The 18,839-nt window shown below is 48.5% G+C and overlaps 1 protein-coding gene across 6 annotated transcripts in view; it reads right to left on the bottom strand.

Annotated features, from left to right (window-relative positions):
* The window catches only part of LOC119954127, a 93,456-nt gene extending 83,449 nt beyond the window's left edge, over positions 1–10,007 (bottom strand). For 2 of the 6 annotated variants that reach the window (XM_038779051.1, XM_038779052.1), the window contains exon 1: positions 1,197–1,285. Coding sequence is in view for 2 of the 6 variants with exons in the window: in XM_038779052.1 (XP_038634980.1) it covers positions 1,197–1,209 (13 nt within the window). In the remaining 4 variants the exon portion in view is untranslated. Of the gene's footprint in view, positions 1–1,196; positions 1,286–9,876 lie in introns of those variants that run through there. The other 4 variants (XR_005458173.1, XM_038779048.1, XM_038779050.1 and 1 more) reach the window with 4 other exon arrangements.
* Positions 10,008–18,839: the final 8,832 nt, after the last annotated feature.

The following is an 18,839-nucleotide window of genomic DNA, read 5'->3' as shown; positions in this document are numbered from 1 at the left end:
TTCCCTAACTTTTCCCCTTTACCTATTCCTGCCATAATTTGAAATATCTATTAAATACTTCCCTTAACCACATTCCACACGTTCTATTTCCTCATGCTCAGTACTCATTTCATCCCAATATAAACAGCACACTGGTTAGCATGCTCTTATAAAATAGGTATTAAGGATTACTCTATAGTCTTGTTCTCCACAGTTTTCTTTACAAAATAGGAGCCCATCATCAGTACTTGCCAGCATTTTAAAACAGTAGAACAGGCCCAAGACTACCACTCCTAGGAGGATATCAAATGTGAAGATCAATGGACATTGCTCCAGCACTAGCTCTATTTCCAGATTCCAGTTAATTGCTGACACAAAGACAACTGGGCCAACTGTGCAGCCTACTTCCTAATATGGTAGCACATCCAATGCAAACAGTCATGTACAACATACCAGTCCCCAACAAGAGAAATAACCGTATTTTCCAATCTCGTCTGAGGGTATATGTTAAGCAAAAAATTGAGATCATGTACACACTTAGAACTCAAAAATTACATTTATAGTACAGTGCATGCTCTTTCCAAGCGAGTCATGCCACACACCATATTGGTGAGGCAAGGGTCATGTTCACAGTGAACAGCTACTGGAAGTATGCAGAATAGGCAGATCATGATGTCAATCATGCTGCAATGTCTATTTGAAAACAGAGGTGCCATTTTGGAGTTTAATGCTCCAGCTAATTCCCTTTCAAGCTTACAACGCTGAACACACATGCAGCAGCCAAAACGACCACTCAACAGTACTATTTGAAAAGATCAACTACTTGTCGGTTAGTTGCTGCTTGATTTCTTCTGACTGTTCCTTCAATTCTACAACTGTTTGGTGCTTTCTATAGTGGTTAAAACGCTACCAGATTCTACAAGAGTGGTGTGACAGGTACAGAAGGCCTTTTTTGCTGACATCAAGGCTTCAGCATAAACCACATGCTGCCAGACATGAGTGCACTAATAGCCATTCACCTTGGAATACAGTATGCCTTAAAGCCACACAGAGAAGGACAAGATTCTGGAACAGGGAGAAGTGGAAGAACAGCTCCCAGCAAGTAGCTACATCTCCCCGAAGTGCATTCAGGGAGCGATTCAGCTACTTAAACTCAAGCGAGGAATAACATGTTTGATTTCTATGCTTCAATAAAGATATCCTCATTGAAATGTCACCTGTTGCTGTCATAAGTTCAATCTCCGAGTTGGGCAAGGATCGCCACTGGTTGTTAAGGTTATTGTGGCCAATCAACAGTGCAGCTAGAGCTGCCTGGACACTGAAATCACTGAAATGAGCAGGCAGCCCGAAGTTGCTGTGCCACATGCATCACAATCAAAGGGCATGGGTTAATCATACATCCCTATACCTGTTTTCAGGGACTATTAAATCTAGCTTCTGCTATCTTCAGATCAGTCATTGCCTATTTCCAAAAAGGTTTTCCTGTTTAAAAGAGTCCCAAAAGAAGTTGAGCAACCCTGGAGACAGTTGTTCCAATAACTCAGTGCATTTAACCTCAAGAGCATCAAAATATTTTTAGCCAATTTAACACAGCAGGAAATATGCAATCTTGGAACCAATCTGAGACCATGGTCATCTTGAAATAAGACAAAATCCAAAACTTTTAATTTAAGTTCTATCTAACGCAACAGATGTACAGCCATTTTTTATTTATCAAGTGGATTATACACTTCTTCACAAAAAAAATCTAATTTCTCAACTTTTCTCAAAGGATATAAGCTTTTATAACTTGCTCTAATATCTTGCGGAAATAAATAACAGAATGCAAAAACAATTTCCTGATGGTAATTGAGATTCTCATTTGATTATCTTGCTCTGGTTTGCAAATTTGACCACGGCTTTCAAATCTATCAATGGCAAGCTATAGAGATGGATGGAAACCCAAACAAGCATAAATCTAGAGAAATCAGTTTGGTTTCTCTGATATATCCAAATCATGAGCTCATTTTAAGGATAGGCACCAGAGTGGTACTAAGTATTCTTGCATTGCTTTCTTCTTTTGAACCAACATCTTATAACCATCTCCAATTATGTTCACCGGCACCAAAGGCTACAGAATGGCAACCACTGAAGCAGTGTCATTGATCTTCCAAACAGGGTACTTCTGGCATTAAAACGTCAGAAAGTGAACCTCACGTTGTCCTGACGGTTAACTCTTGCTGAATGAACGTGCATTTGATGAAGCCATTCCATTTCTTTATCCCAAATAGTGTGTAAAAGAATTGAAATTTGGGGAGCCAGATACTAAACTCTTAATTTCAGAAAAGGTAATGTTACTATATGCATTATAAAAGAAGGAAGTATACAATAGTGAAAATATGTAACACTTTGTCCAATGTTTATCAGCATTGAATATACAGCCTCAAAGGTTTGTCATCTTCTAACATCCATATGGCCTGTTTTCAACTAAATTAGACTGAACCCCTATCCTTTCTTTCAACCTTTCTGAGTTGCATTAAAAAATAAACTAAAAGGGCTCCAGGAAAAGAATGCCAAATTCTAAAAGGAAAATAAATGACTTTGCACACAACTTGTTAAAATTTTACAAAACAAGTCTACAATGCTTTGCAGCAAATGTGTATATGGTAGAGCAGAAATGGCTCATTTAACTGAACAGAGACATTTCCCAAGTAAGTGGAGTAAATGAGGGAAAAGGAGAATCAAATAATAGCCCATTAAAATATGAATATTGGTAGGTCTCATACATGCACACAAGCATGCACCTTCTAGTGAGGTTTGCATATTTTGTGTCTATCGTGAGTTTACACAGTATTTTATATATGCAGTTTTGCATGCAAACACAATTTTGTCATTGAAAAGGCCAAGATATAACTTCCGGTGGTGGCGATGACGTAGGAAGCCGCACATTTGGGAGCTCCAGGTTTAAACGGACTTTTCGGCTCTTTTTAGAGCCCTAAACGGAAATTTTTCGACGTCTCCCGGTGGCAGAAGGTGTATTGATCGACTTTCCCCGCAGTCCATTACTCGAACTCGGAGTGAAAGAGGGTAAAAGACGGCAGCAACTCCCCAGAAATAAACGGGGGAAGGAATCCAAGATGGCGGCCGGTGGAGCACCAGAGGAGTGGAAGCAGTGGGCCCTGGAGCAACAAGCTGCTCTCCTGCGCTGTTTTGCAGATTTCAAGGCTGAGGTACTGAGCTCTCTGCAGGAAACAAACAGAAGGCTCTCGGAGATTCAGACGACCCAGGGTGCTGCCATCAAGGAGTTGCAGACGCAGGCCACTGAACGAGAGGAGAAGGCCGGGATCCTCGTGAGTAAGGTGGAGGGACACGTGGCACTCCACAAGAAGTGGCAGGAACGCTTCGAGGAGCTTGATCACCGCATGAGGTGGAAAAATCTGCAGATCTTGGGCCTTGCAGAGGGGCTGGAGGGGTCGGACCTGACAACCTACGTGACAACGATGCTGAACTCATTAGTGGGGGCCGGGTCTTTCCATCTGCCCTTGGGGCTGGAGGGAGCACACAGAGTACTGGCCAGGAGGCCTAAGGACAATGAACCCCCGCGTGCGGTGCTGGTGAGGTTCCGCCGGTTCAGTGATCGGGAGTGTGTGCTGCGCTGGGCCAAGAAGGTGAAGAGCAGCAATTGGGAGAATGGGGTAGTACGGATCTACCAGGATTGGAGTGCGGAGGTGGCTAAGTGGCGGTCCAGGTTTAATCAGATGAAAGAGGTGCTTTACAAGAAAAAGATAAAGTTCAGAATGTTGCAGCCTGCGCGCCTGTGGGTAACTTATTCGGACCGGCATTATTATTTCGATTCCCCGGAGGAGGCGTGGGCCTTCGTGCGGACGGAGAAACTGGACTTGAACTAGGGGTTGGGGGTTGCGGGGTCGGTTGTACTACTTTATGAAAATGAAATGAAATGAATGAAAATCGCTTATTGTCACGAGTAGGCTTCAATGAAGTTACTGTGAAAAGCCCCTAGTCGCCACATTCCGGCGCCTGTCCGGAATTATTGCTGGATTCTGCTGTTGCTGTGTTCTCTTTTTCTGTACTTTTGCAATTTTGATATAGTTATTTATGGGGGTGTTGTTCTGTTATTTTTTTTTGCTGTGGGGCATGGTTTGAGTTTTGTATCTTGCGGGGAGGGTTGGGGGGTTTGTTGTATTCTATGTCGGGTTGGGGGTATGGAGTGGGGCTGGTATTTGGGAGCTGCGTCAGAAGGGTGTGGTGGGGCAGTGCGAAAGTGCGGGCTTTCCTCTGGTTTCCCGCGCTGCGGGGCTGGGGGTGGAGACGATGACGGGGGGAGGCGGGGCCTTAACTGGTTCTTCCCCGCGATGGAGCGGTGCCTGGAGGAGGGATAGATTGGGGGATGATCCCACTTTGGGAGGGGTCGGGTTATTGGCGGGAGTTTCCGGGGTCAGCAGAAGTTAGCTGACCCACGGAAGTACAATGGAGGAGGGTTCGTGGCTAGGAGGGTTCCTAGCCTGGGGAGGGAAGGGAGGGGGGGAAGGGGTTGCTGCTGGTAGGGTCAGGAAGGAGCTGGTGGGGGCCGGGGGGACAGAGGTGAGGTGCTGTCGCTGTGGGGATTGGGTCGGGCAGGGGGTGCTGGCCTGGGGCGGGCAGTCGACGGGCTATGGCTAGTCGACGGGGGAGGGGGGCGGGATGCCCTCTGATTCGGTTGGTCACCTGGAATGCGAGAGGATTGAATGGGCCGGTGAAGCGGTCGAGGGTACTTGCTCATCTGAAGGAGCTAAAGGCAGATGTGGCAATGCTTCAGGAGACCAACCTGAAGGTGGCGGACCAGGTCCGTCTGAGGAAGGGATGGGTGGGGCAGGTTTTCCACTCAGGGTTGGATGTGAAGAACCGGGGAGTGGCGATTCTGGTGGGGGAAAATGTGTTGTTTGAGGCATCGGAAGTGGTGGCGGATAAGTGGGGTAGGTATGTTATGGTTAGGGGCAGGCTACAAGGAGAGAAGGTGGTACTTGCTAGTGTGTATGCCCCAAATTGGGATGATGCGGGCTTTATGAGGCTTATGTTGGGACGGGTCCCGGATCTGGAGGCGGGAGGTCTGATCATAGGGGGGGGGACTTTAATACGGTGTTGGATCCTTCACTGGATCGGTCCAGCTCTAGGACGGGTAGGAGGCCGGCGGCGGCCAAGGTACTGAGAGGGTTTATGGACCAGATGGGTGGGGTGAATCCATGGAGGTTTGTGAGGCCGAGGACACGGGAGTACTCTTTTTTCTCCCACGTACATAGGGTCTACTCTCGGATAGACTTCTTCGTGGTGAGTAGGGGACTGATTCCGAGAGTGGAGGAGGTCGAATATTCGGCCATTGCAATCTCCGACCACGCTCCGCATTGGATAGAGTTGGAGATGGGGGAGGTGCGGGACCAGCGCCCATTGTGGTGGTTGGATGTGGGGTTGTTGGCGGAGGAGGAGGTGTGTAGGAGGGTCCGGGCAAGTATTGAGGGGTACCTCGAGGTGAGTGATATGGGGGAGGTTCAGGTGGGGGTGGTCTGGAAAGCCCTGAAGACAGTGATTCGTTGGGAGCTGATATCCATCCGGGCACATAGGGAGAGGAGCGAGAGGAGTGAGAGGGATAGACTGGTGGGAAAGATGCTGGAGGTAGACAGGAGGTACGCAGAGGCACCAGAGGAGGGACTGTTGGGGGAGAGGCGCAGCCTGCAGGCTAAATTTGATTTGGTGACCACTAGAAAGGCGGAGGCACAGTGGAGGAAGGCACAAGGGGCAGTGTACGAACATGGTGAAAAGGCGAGTTGGATGCTGGCTCATCAGCTCCGCAAGCGGGATGCGGCTAAGGAAATTGCTGGAGTGAGAGACAAGAGTGGGAATGTGGTGCGGAAGGGGGTAGAGGTGAATGAGGTCTTCAATGACTTTTACGGGGAACTGTATCGGTCGGAGTCAACGGGGGAGAGGAGGGGAATGGAGAGGTTCCTCAACGGGCTTTCTTTCCCGAAGGTGCAGGAGGAGAAGGTGGAGGGGCTGGGTGCGCCAATTGAGCTGGAGGAGCTAGTTAAGGGGATCTGGCAGATACAGTCAAGGAAGGCACCGGGGCCGGATGGGTTCCCGGTGGAATTTTATAAAAAGTTTGTGGACCTAGTGGGGACCTTGCTGGTGCGGACACTTAATGAAGCGTGGGAAGGGGGGGACTTTGCCCCCGACGATGTCGCGGGCGCTGATCTCGTTAATTTTAAAGAGGGACAAGGACCCCCAGCAGTGTGGTTCATACAGGCTCATATCTCTCCTCAACGTAGATGCCAAGGTGCTGGCAAAAATCCTGGCCACCAGGATAGAGGACTGTGTGCCAGGGGTTGTGCACGAGGACCAGACAGGTTTTGTGAAGGGACGGCAGCTGAACACGAATGTGCGGAGATTGTTGAATGTCATCATGATGCCGGCGATTGAGGGGGAGGCTGAGATAGTGGTCGCGCTGGATGCGGAGAAGGCCTTCAATAGAGTGGAGTGGGGGTACTTATGGGAGGTGTTGGGGAGGTTTGGATTTGGTGAAGGGTTTATTAGATGGGTGAGGCTGCTATATGAGGCCCCGATGGCGTGCGTGGCCACGAATGGGAGGAGGTCGGAGTACTTCCGGCTTTACCGAGGGACCAGGCAGGGTTGCCCCCTGTCCCCCTTGTTGTTTGCACTGGCAATGGAGCCGCTGGAGATGGCGTTGAGGGATTCAGAGAGGTGGAGAGGTTTGGTACGGGGTGGGGAGGAACATAGGGGTCGTTGTATGCCGATGACCTGTTACTGTGTGTGGCGGACCCGGTGGGAGGGATGTCGGGGGTGATGGAGCTGCTAGCTGAGTTTGGGACCTTTTCAGGTTATACACTAAATTTAGGCAAGAGTGAGGTGTTTGTGGTGCACCCTGGAGACCAGGAGGAAGGAATTGGTAGGCTCCCGCTTAGGCGGGCAGGGGAGAGCTTTAGGTACCTGGGGGTGCAGGTGGCCAGAGACTGGGGGACTCTTCACAAACATAATTTCACCAGATTTGTACATCAGATGGAGGAGGAGTTCAAGAGGTGGGACATGCTACCATTGTCGTTGGCGGGGAGGGTGCAGTCCGTCAAAATGACGGTGCTTCCGAGGTTCTTGTTCCTCTTTCAGTGCCTGCCGATCTTTATCCCCAGGGCCTTCTTTAGGAGAGTGACTAGCAGTATTTTGAGCTTTGTGTGGGCACATGGGACTCCGAGAGTGAAGAGGGTGTTCCTGGAGCGAGAGAGGGATAGAGGCGGGCTGGCGCTGCCCAACCTTTTGGGGTACTATTGGGCGGCCAATGTGTCAATGGTGCGTAAATGGGTGATGGAGGGAGGAGGGGTGGCGTGGAAAAGAATGGAGATGGCGGCATGTAGAGGTACGAGCCTGGGTGCCATGGTAACGGCGCCGTTGCCGCTCTCCCCTAAGAGGTTTACCACGAGCCCGGTGGTGGCGGCGACCCTAAGAATGTGGGGACAGTGGAGACGGCATAGGGGGGAAACAGGGGGCTCGATGGAGGCTCCATTGGGTGGCAATCATCGGTTCATCCCAGGGAACAGGGATGGGAGATTTAGGGGGTGGCAAACGGTGGGCATCAGTATATTGAGGGACCTGTTTATTGGCGGGAGGTTTGCGGGCCTGGGGGAACTGGAAGATAAATTTGGGCTTCCCCAAGGGAACATGTTCAGATACTTGCAGGTAAAGGCGTTTGCTAGGCGACAGGTAGAGGGATTCCCTTTGCTGCCCTCGTGGGGGATGATGGACAGAGTGCTTTCGGGGGTGTAGGTTGGAGAGGGAAAGGTGTCTGACATCTATAAGGTAATGCAGGAGGTGGCGGAGTCGTCAGTGGAAGAGCTGAAGGCTAAATGGGAGGAGGAACTCGGGGAGCAGATAGAGGACGGGACTTGGGCGGATGCCTTGGAGAGAGTCAACTCTTCCTCCTCATGTGCGAGGCTTAGTCTCATCCAATTTAAGGTGTTGCACCGGGCCCACATGTCCGGGACTAGGATGAGTAGGTTCTTTGGGGGTGAGGACAGGTGCACCAGATGTTCGGGGAGTCCAGCGAACCACGCCCATATGTTCTGGGCATGCCCAGCACTGGAAGAATTCTGGAAGGGGGTGGCGGGGACGGTGTCGAGGGTGGTTGGATCCAGGGTCAAACCAGGGTGGGGACTCGCGATTTTTGGAGTTGCGGTAGAGCCGGGAGTGCAGGAGGGAAAGAGGCCGCTGTCCTGGCCTTTGCGTCCCTAGTAGCCCGACGAAGGATCTTGCTGCAGTGGAAGGATGCGAGGCCCCCAAGTGTGGAGACCTGGATCAGTGACATGGCGGGATTTATAAAATTGGAAAGAGTCAAGTTTGCCCTGAGAGGATCAATACAAGGGTTCTATAAACGATGGCAGCCATTTCTGGACTTCCTGGCTCAAAGATTGGTATCTTGGTCAATCGCAGCAGCAACCCGGGGAGGGGGGGTGGGGGGTGGGGGGGAGGGTAAGGGGGGGGGGGGTGTTCCTTATTGTAGTTTCTATTATGTAACTTAATATTGTGTTAATCTGCGCTGTTGTTAATATGCTGTGTTGTTCATGGAGGTGGGGCGAATGTTTATGATTGCTATTATTATTGTTATTTTTGGTATTTCATTATGGTTCGTTGTTGTTGTATAAATTCAAATTTTTTCAATAGAAATTATTGTTAAAAAAAAGAAAAGGCCAAGATATATCAGAATGGTTTAAGCCTGACCTTCAGCAGCACCTTCTCCCAGAGTTAGAGACTCAAGTGGTACACAATGAAGGACCAATATCAATATCAATGGAATACCAATAAAGAAAGACAAAGGACTAGAGCTGGCTTAGCTTAGTGGGTTAGACAACTGGTTTGTGACGCAGACCAAAGTCAGCAGCATGGGTTCAATGCCCGTCCTGGCTGAGGTTATTCGTGAAGGACCGCCTTCTCAACCTTGCCCATCTGAGGTATGGTGATCTCCAGATTAAACCACCATCAGTCAGCTCTCCCCATTAAAGGGGAAAGCAGCCCATAGTCATCTGGAATTATGACAACTTTATCTTACTAAAGTTAAATGTGTAAAAAGTGTCAGATGAATTCAATATAAGTATAAGAAAATACATTTACAGGTGGCATGGTAGCACAGTGGTTGGCATTGGTGTTTCACAATGCCAGGGACCCGGGCTCAATTCAATTCCCAACTTGGGTCACTATCTGTGCGGAGTCTGCACGTTCTCCCCATGTTCTGTGTAGATTTCTTCCAGGTGCTTCCGTTTCCTCTCAGTCCAAAGATGTGCAGGTTAGGTGGATTGGCTATGCTAAATTGCCCTCAGCATCCAAAAAGGTTAGGTGGGGTTGCTGGGTTACGGGAATAGGTTGGAGGTGGGGGCTTAATTAGAGTGCTCTTTCCAAGGGCCGGTGCAGACTCGATGGAGCGAATGGCCGCCTTCTGTACTGTAAATTCTATGATTTTATGATATAACTATTCAGAAAATGCAAGGAAAGTTTTTTAAAACAGTAAATGCATTGATTAAGCACCAAATCCCAGCGGTTTGGTTGCTAGCACCATGATGTAATTACGCACCAGACTCCAGTGATGAATGGTGCAAACTTAGAATAGAACACCCAAGTTTACATAGTCTCTAGATAATCTGAATTTTAATAGCTTTAAGGATATGGGTAATTTGAATAGCATGCACTTAGGTAGAGGAAATTGCACCAGCAGATGCATGCACTGTTATTAAAGCAAACAAGGACGTACCAGTAGTTGATGCAACTGATCCTAGCAGTAACTCCTATTATTCAACAGATACAACATACATTATTTCACTGATGCCACTCGACATTCAGTGACTTATAGCTTTTTCTAAGTTTACTGACCGGTTCCTGATTTTGTAGATTTCAGATTTGAGGGAACCTGGCCTGTACCAGCCATGGCGGCTCTGCTTATCTGATCTTCCCGTATAAAAGGTGACTGATGACTGATAGACGTCACAAAACCCCATCATAAGCATCGATTTAAACTTGCCCGAAGTAGTTGCTGTGGACACTGCCATTATTACATCATACAGTTGCTTCATTTACCAATGGACCTACTGTGCTGCAATGTAATAATCCATTACCTGACCCTTTGTGACCTATGACATCACAAAAGGTGACCACAGCCAGCATTAGTGGAATAAGTAGCCATGTGAAAATTCAACAATGGTCCACCATTTAAATATAAGCTTAGAATAAAGTATAAGTTTTGATTCAGAGACAGTTAAGACAAGGCAACAGAAATACATGGTGTGTGGTCAATAAATATTGTTAGTAAACAATTAAGTATTACTCTTAGAAAAAACGCTCAGATAAGGTGTCAGGTCTGCCTTTACTCAGCAGATTTCAAAGACAGCGGAAGGCTTCAGCTCCCCTAGATGAGGGAAAAGGAAGAGAATAAACAGGCTTCCCTTTGGCTCAATGGCTGTGCATAATCCTGTGTTGGCACTGCAAGTGTATGGACACCAGGTGACAACTAAGCTCCACTGTGATAGTCCTGTGGTTAAATCTTCCACAACTCACTGCTTTTGAGAGTGAAGAGTTGCTCCTGCTAAGAAGTATTCTCTGATTATCAGTGCCACAGAAGAATACCAAAAAGAAGATTCACCACCTTTGGAAGATTTTTTTTTAAAAAGGCAATCCTTCATTTAGTTGTGATAGAACATAGAACATAGAACAGTACAGCACAGAACAGGCCCTTCGGCCCTCGATGTTGTGCCGAGCAATGATCACCCTACTTAAACCCACGTAACCCGTATACCCGTAACCCAACAATCCCCCCATTAACCTTACACTACAGGCAATTTAGCATGGCCAATCCACCTAACCCGCACATCTTTGGACTGTGGGAGGAAACCGGAGCACCCGGAGGAAACCCACGCACACACGGGGAGGACGTGCAGACTCCACACAGACAGTGACCCAGCCGGGAATCGAACCTGGGACCCTGGAGCTGTGAAGCATTGATGCTAACCACCATGCTACCGTGAGGTAGCCTGGATGTGCCTGGAAATGCCCTTCTTTCCATCAATTTTGATAAACATCAAGAATATTTTATCTGCTAAAGGGAGAGATACTCTGTCATAGACTCATAGATGTTTACAGCATGAAATCAGACCCTTCGGTTCACTTGTCCATGCCATCCAGTTTTTAACCACTAAGCTAGTCCCAATTGCAAATCGTCAAGTTGTGTCATTTGCCCCTGCATTTTAGTTCTCTATTTCTCCCATTAATTGTTAGTGACAGATTTCCACTCTCTCATATCAATCTTAATTAACCCTTCCGTCTTTGTAACTGATCACCAATTGGTCACTTCCTCCATGATTCCTGCCCTGTGCTGTCTGCACTATTTTGCTCAATTTTACTCTTCAATTATCTGTCTTACATTTTCTCTCTTTTAGTGAGTGACAAACTAGTGTTGCTCGTTGTGTTCTCTCTTTAATTGGCTCTGTTTATGGCGGTTAATATGGTCGCCTTCCTTAATTCTAATTACGTTTGCTCAAGAGTTGCCAGGTATCTTTCGATACCGCCACAAGGTTCAAAACCGAATACTGAACAAAGACTCGATACACCAGTTAGTAAGTTTGAAATCAATGCTCATTTATTTACACACACAGTCAATTATATTCATGCACAAACTCTACCAACTAAACTATCACTACTACTAAAGCCTATACTTAGCTTCGGGCGCCCACCTCAGTCAGAGGAACAATGGCCATTGTCCGGTTCTCAGGCTGCTGGGGTTGAGCTGGTACGGAATAGTAGTTAGACTTTGGACTTACTTGTTCTGGTGCAGCTGCTAGGCAGGTCTCTCGTCGCTGAGAGCCAAGGCCAAGAGAACGATTCTCTCTTGGGGGCTTCTTCTTATACCCGAAGGGGGCTTTGCGCGCTTTTGGGTGGGCCTTGAACTTGGTCCCAATTAATTGGACCGTATCTTGATCATTGGTAGCGATTTCCTCCAATAAAGGGGTGGCTGCCCTGATTGCTGGGCGGGTCCTAGGTGGCCATTGGCCTGCTTTGTTCTAGTCTCCTCTGGCGCCGGGGTGTCTGCTTTCGTATCATTTACCTAAATGTTACTCTTTTGTCCACGGAAATGGCTCATTAGTATGGTAATGGCTTTGCAGTATCGGTCTTGTCTGGGAGCTACAAACCTTGCACCTGCTTGGGGTTGTATAGGGAAAGCATCACTTGCTGCCCTACTGTAAACTGTGGCGTGAACTGTTTTGTCAAAACATGCCATGCTTTGTTTCCTCCGTGTCCCAAGTCTCACAGCTGCTGCGAGTTGGGCTGCCTTTATGTTCTCAATTAGCTGCTGTACAGCGTTTTCATATGTGAGGGCTGTCACTGTGGGGCTGGACAAATCCAGTCCTAATAAATATTTTGTTCCTTTCATGGGGCGTCCGGTCATGAGAGTGGTGGTGTATCCTGTGGACGTGGATACCGTGTTACGTAAAAACATTAAAGCAAATGGGAGAACTGAATCCCAGGTGCTGTTATTCGGCTGCACCATTTTCCTGAGGGTGGCTTTTAATGTCCTGTTCATCCTCTCTACAATACCACTTGACTGGGGGCGGTACACTATATGAAACTTTACACTATATGAATCCCGAAAATTGTGAGGACGTTTTTCATTACGCGTCCTGTAAAATGGGAGCCTTGTTCGTACTCTATACTACGGGGGAGTCCCCATCTTGTGAAGATGTGTTGTGCCAGGATTTTAGCTGCTGTTTTTGCCGTATTCGTTCTTGATGGAAAAGGTTCCACCCATTTTGTGAAGGCGTCGATGACCACCAACACATACTTATAACCATTTCTGCAAGGGGGTAGGGGTAGGGGGTCCTATGTAATCTATATGCAGATTCGTCCAGGGGCCATTAACGGGTCGGGTATGACTAAGTTGAGCCTTTTTTGCATATCTGTCCGGATTGTTCTGGGCACAGATCAAGCAATTCTCAATATAGTGGGTAACATCGGCTTTTAAATCAGGCTACCAACAGAGCGGTCTGAGGTGGGCTAAGGTGGGTTCAATGCCTTGGTGTCCATGATTGTCATGGAACTGACAAATGATCTGGCTCCTGTCCTGCCTGGGAACTACACTTTTCTTTTGCGTACACTTGTTTAGGCCTTCTACCGGGTCTCATCTGTTATAGCCGATCACATCTAGGATCGCTGTGTGCATGTCTTTGAGGGTGTCTCCTCCTACATTCTGTGGTCGGGAAGGGCTGCCCCGACTGAAGGATCGAGGCTTAAAACCGTGAGCTTCACCTGCTCTCTCTCGTCCAGGCTGTACATGGTGGCCTGCTGTTTAACTTTAGCGAAAAACTTGTGGGGGTCTGATGTGGGAAGGAACGGTGTAATTTTTCCACACGCGCCCCGTAATTAGGTTATGGTTAACGGGGTTGTATAAAGGAAATCTGCGTCTCCTTCTGCTGCGGCCCTGCGGTGTGTGGTTACAGGGTTCATGGGGGTATGTTCTGCCTGTTCAGTCGGGGGTTGGGGTGCTTTCCTTTTCTGGGGTTTTTCCTGCGTACATGTCCCATGTACGTATCTATGGGCAGTTTCATTCAATTCCTGCCAATCGGGGACATTTTCTTGATCTAACTGGGGTCCGAATGTACTCTGAAACCCATTTTGAACGGAAAGCAGAGATTGCAGTTCTGCAATTTGCTTCCGGTACTTTGTGTGGTCTACAGAGCTCTGCCTTTGTTCCGTCGTGGAAGTATGGAGTGCTCGTAGGGCTGCTTTCAAATCATTGCACTGTTTCTGCAATTTCTCTACCTGTTGCTCGGTTTCTTGTCTTACCAAGACCACACGTTGTGTGTCCTGGTAGGCCTTATCATACTGGGTTTGGAAACTACTCAAATGCGCGAGACAAGACTGGTGTGCCCTCTTGGCATCATCCACCTCTTTGTCCCTCGCTGCTAACTTCTCTCTTAAATCTTTATTCTCCTTCTCAACTTCACTCACATCTACCTCACTATTTCTGTCTCTCTCCTCAATCTCTCTACGGAGCGTCCTAATGACCTTCTCTGTGCCTCGCAATTGTGCCAAGCAGGACACGATTGCCATCGGCTTGCGAGCTTTCCCTAAGCTCTTCTTGTAGATCTCTGACAGGTTCTCCCACCAAATATGTCCTATACTCCCAGGACCTGTTTCATCATTGGCGCAGAATTCACTCCAAAGGGGCCATCCTTTCCCTTTGAGATATGTTCTGATCTCATCTTCCCACACGGGACACTGTCCTACTCTACTGGTCGCTGCGACCTCAAATTCCTGGGGGTGCATAAAGCGTTCCATTGCCTTCATTGCCATCTTCTCTATCTAGGTTCTCTACTGAATTTGGAACAGGGAGTGATAAAGTGTAAACACGGGTACGGCTTACGCTATTTTCCGGCTGACAAAACTCCCGACAGTTTTACGCAACAAAATCTCTCAGGTTTACCTTAAATCCCTGTTAGTACGCATGCATTAACACACTTCCAAATCTCGGAGGCTTGATCAGTGTTGTTCTAACGCTTGTGGTTTTTCTGTTTCAAATTGGATTCTCAATTCAAAATTGGGTTCTCTCGGAGTGGTTAGGCCACTTCTTTTTTTTTAACAGACAATTTTATTGAGGTATTTTTGGCATTGTAAACAGTAACAATATATATTAGTGTGCAAATACCAATTACAAAAAACATAGTGTAAATAACAGTACCACTCTCGCAAATAGACCCGCCTATTCTTCCCCCCCACTCTACCCTATTCTAACCCCCCCCCCCCCCCCCCCCCCCTGCTGACGATTAGTTCCCCGCAAAGAAGTCGATGAATGGTTGCCGCCTCTGGGCGAACCCTGATAGTGATCCTTGTAAGGCGAACTTCATTTTTTCCAAGCCGAGAAAACTTGCCATGTCCGACAGTCATACTTCGGTCTTTGGGGGCTTCGGGTCCCTCCAGGCCAACAGTATTCGTCGCCGGGCTATCAGGGAGGCAAAGGCCACAACGTTGGCCTCTATCCCATCCTGGACTCCCGGGTCTTCCAACACCCCAAAAATTGCCACCTCTGGACTCATAGCCACCCTTGTTTTCAGTACCCAGGATATGACGTCCACAAATCCCTGCCAATATCCCCTACGTTTTGGACACGCCGAGAACATGTGGACATGGCTCGCTGGTCCTCTAGCCCAAAGAATTTTCTCATCCGTGCAACCGTCATGTGGGCCCGGTGAACAACCTTGAACTGAATCAGGCCGAGCCTGGCACATGTTGCGGTTGCATTTACCCTCCTCGGAGCGTCTGCTCTTACGCCTTCCTCCAACTCCCCACCAAGCTCCTCCTCCCACTTGAGTTTCAGTTCCTCGGTCCCTGTGTCCTCCGCTCCCATAAGCTCCTTACAAATATCCGAGACTCTGCCCGCTCCTACCTCCCCCCTGGAAACTACCCTGTCCTGCATCCACCTTGGTGGAAGGCGGGGAAAGGATGGGACCTGTCAACATACGAAATCCCGCACCTGGAAGTACCGAAAGTCGTTCCCCCTCGCCAGCCCGAGCTTCTCCTCCAGCGCCCTCATGTTCGTGAAGCTCCCTTCCAGGAACAAGTCGCCCATCCTTCCCACCCCCGCCCTCCGCCAAGCTCGAAACCCGCCATCCATCTTCCCCGGGACAAATCGGTGGTTGTCTCATATTGGGGACCAGACTGACGCTCCCACTTCCCCCGCATGCTTCCTCCATTGGCCCCAAATCCGCAGAGCCGCCACCACTACAGGGCTGGTGGAGTACCTGGCCAGCGGGAGCAGCAGGGGAGCCGTGACCAGGGCTGCCAAGCTGGTGCCCCTACACGAAGCAGCCTCCATCTGCTCCCAAACCGACCCCGTACCCACCATCCATTTCCTTATCATGGCTATGTTAGCCACCCAGTAGAAGTTGCTGAGGTTCAACAACGCCAGTCCCCCCTCACTACGGTTCCGTTACAGCATCCCCTCTTCACCCGCGGGGACTTCCCCGCCCAAACAAATCCCAGGATGATTTTATTGATTCTTTTAAAGAAGGACCGCGGAATGAAAATAGGGACACTGAAAAATAAGCAGGTATCGCGGGAGGATCGTCATCTTCACCGTCTGTACTCTCCCCACTAGTGACAACGGGAGCGCATCCCACCTCCGAAACTCACTCCTCATTTGCTCCACCAGCCTCGACAAGTTCAACTTATACATCTTACCCCAGTCATGCGCCACTTGTATCCCTAAATACCTAAAACTTTCCCAACCGCCCTAAATGGTAGCTCCCTCAGCCTATTCTCCTGACCCCTCGCCTGCACTACAAACATCTCGCTTTTTGCCATGTTCAACTTGTAGCCCAAAAACCGGCCAAATTCCCCTAGGATTTCCATAATCCCATCCATCCCTGCCGCTGGATCTGACACATACAAAAGCAGGTGATCAGCGTATAGCGAGACCTTGTGTTCTATCCCCCCCCCCCCCCCCCCCCCGGACCATTCCCTTCCATCCCTTGCCGCTCTCAGAGCAATTGCCAGCGGCTCTATGGCCAATGCAAACTACCCCCCCCCCCCCCGTTTGTTCCATGAACCCTCTCAGTTCTCTTGCCATTGCCGGGACCCTGCCCATTCTGGAGCACGACCGGTCGAGGTCGGGGTCGAGGACTGTATTAAAGTCGCCACCCATAATCAACTTGTGCAAATCCAAGTCGGGGATTTTCCCCAGCAGCCTTTTGATGAAATCTACATCATCCCAGTTTGGAGCGTAAACATTCACTAGGACCACCTTCACCCCCTCAAGCTTGCCCCTGACCATGAGAAATCTACCACCCCCATCCGCAACTGTGCTGTCCGTCTCAAATTTAAACCTTTTGTTAATCACGATCCCTCTGGTCTTAGCGTCAAGCCCCAAATGGAAGACCTGGCTAACCCAACCCTTCCGTAATCTAATCTGGTCCGCCACTTTCAAATGTGTCTCCTGCAGCAACATTACATCTGCCTTCAGAGCCTGTGCGCGAACATACGTGCCCTCTTGAGCGGCCCGTTTAATCCGCTAACATTCCAGGTGATCAGCCTGGTTGGAGGGCACCCTGCCCCCACCATGCCGATCAGCCATCCCCCTTCTTGGACCCATCCCCTGCCCATGTGCCACGTCTCCCCTGGTCCGCCTCTTGGCAGCTCCCACCCCCGACCCCTTCCGTTACCTGGCTCAGTTCCCTCTCTCGTCAGCAGATCATCTTCCCTTCCTGCCCCCCCCCCCCCCCCAGCAATAACCCCTTGTAACCTAACCCCTGCCATACACTGAATGCATACACCCCCCCCCCCCCACCTCTCTCCTGTTGACTAGCTCAAAGCAGCTGGCCTAGTGGCTCTCAATTCCAGCGCCACCATGTCTCCCACGTATTGTCCCCCTCGCCCCCTTCCCTCCCCTCCCTAGCCCTCCCATCATCCCCTCCCCCCCAATCCAGTAAATGTTGCTCGTTGTGTTCTCTCTTTAATTGGCTGTTTATGGCAGTTAGTATGGTCGCCTCCCTTATTTCTAATTACGTTTGCTCAAGAGTCACCATGTATCTTTCGATACCGCCACAAGGTTCAAAACCAAATACTGATCAAAGACTCGATACACCAGTTAGTAAGTTCGATATCAATTCTCATTTATTTACACACGCAGTCAATTATACTCATGCACAAACTCTACCAACTAAACTATCACTACTACTAAAGCCTATACTTAGCTTTGGGCGCCCACTCAGTCAGAGGAACAATGGCCATTGTCCGGTTCTGAAGCTGCTGGGGTCTAGCTGGTACGGAATGGTAGTTAGGAGCGTCTATCTCGTAGCGTGCGTTGACTTTGGACTTACTTGTTCTGCTGCAGCTGCTAGGCAGGTCTCTCGTCGCTGAGAGCCAAGAGAGCGATTCTCTCTTGGGGGGGCTTCTTCTTATGCCCGAAGGGGGCTCGGCATGCTTTTGGGCGGACCTTGAACTTGGTCCCAATTAATTGGACCGTATCGTGATCATCGGTATCAATTTCCTCCAATAAAGGGGTGGGTGCCCTGATTGCTGGGCAGGTCCTAGGTGGTCGTTGGCCTGCTTTATTCTAGTCTCCTCTGGCGCGCGGGGGTGTCTGCTTTAGTATCGTTTATCTAAATGTTACTCTTTTGTCCCCGGAGATGGCTCATTAGTATGGTAATGGCTTTGTCTGGGAGCTACAAACCTTGTACCTACTTGCTTTCTCAGCAGTCCATTTTCCCTGCATTCTTTGCAAAGTGTCCATTTTGTAATCGGGACGTGGCCACCCCAGGTGGCTACACTAGCAACATGATAAACTGAGAGCAATGCCTAATTGAGTTCCAGTCTATCCTAGCTCATCTGCTGTTCACATCATTTGTAATTTTGAAAGATTGCGCTGTTATATTTATTCAAAACAAACGACACATATGTGAAAATACTTTAAAATTGAAAAATACTCACTTATTTTGTAGATTGTAAACATAAATTGAAGAAAGCATACATACTAAGGAGATTATTTCTGGTTCTTCAAATATAAATAATTATATTTGTGTCATTAGCACTTAAGGCAATCGGATTGAACATATTCCTCAGATGCTGTGCACACAAGTCAAATATGGAAAGATTACAGAAATGTAAAACATCAGTCTACAAGCGATGTAAAAAGGGCAAGATTCATACGGTATAAAGTTCATCAGTGTTCTATTTTTGCACGCTTTTAATTTTGGTCAGTTGCACAGAAAATACAAGTTCAATGGAGAATGTGGACAACTCATCTTGCACATTTGAAATGTGAATGTCATTTTTGTATTTATACTTTCATG

Source organism: Scyliorhinus canicula, chromosome 19, assembly GCF_902713615.1.
Source record: "Scyliorhinus canicula chromosome 19, sScyCan1.1, whole genome shotgun sequence".
NCBI classification, from domain to species: domain Eukaryota; kingdom Metazoa; phylum Chordata; class Chondrichthyes; order Carcharhiniformes; family Scyliorhinidae; genus Scyliorhinus; species Scyliorhinus canicula.
The sequence above is the reverse complement of the archived record's forward strand: the minus strand, read 5'-3'. Positions and strand labels throughout refer to the sequence as shown.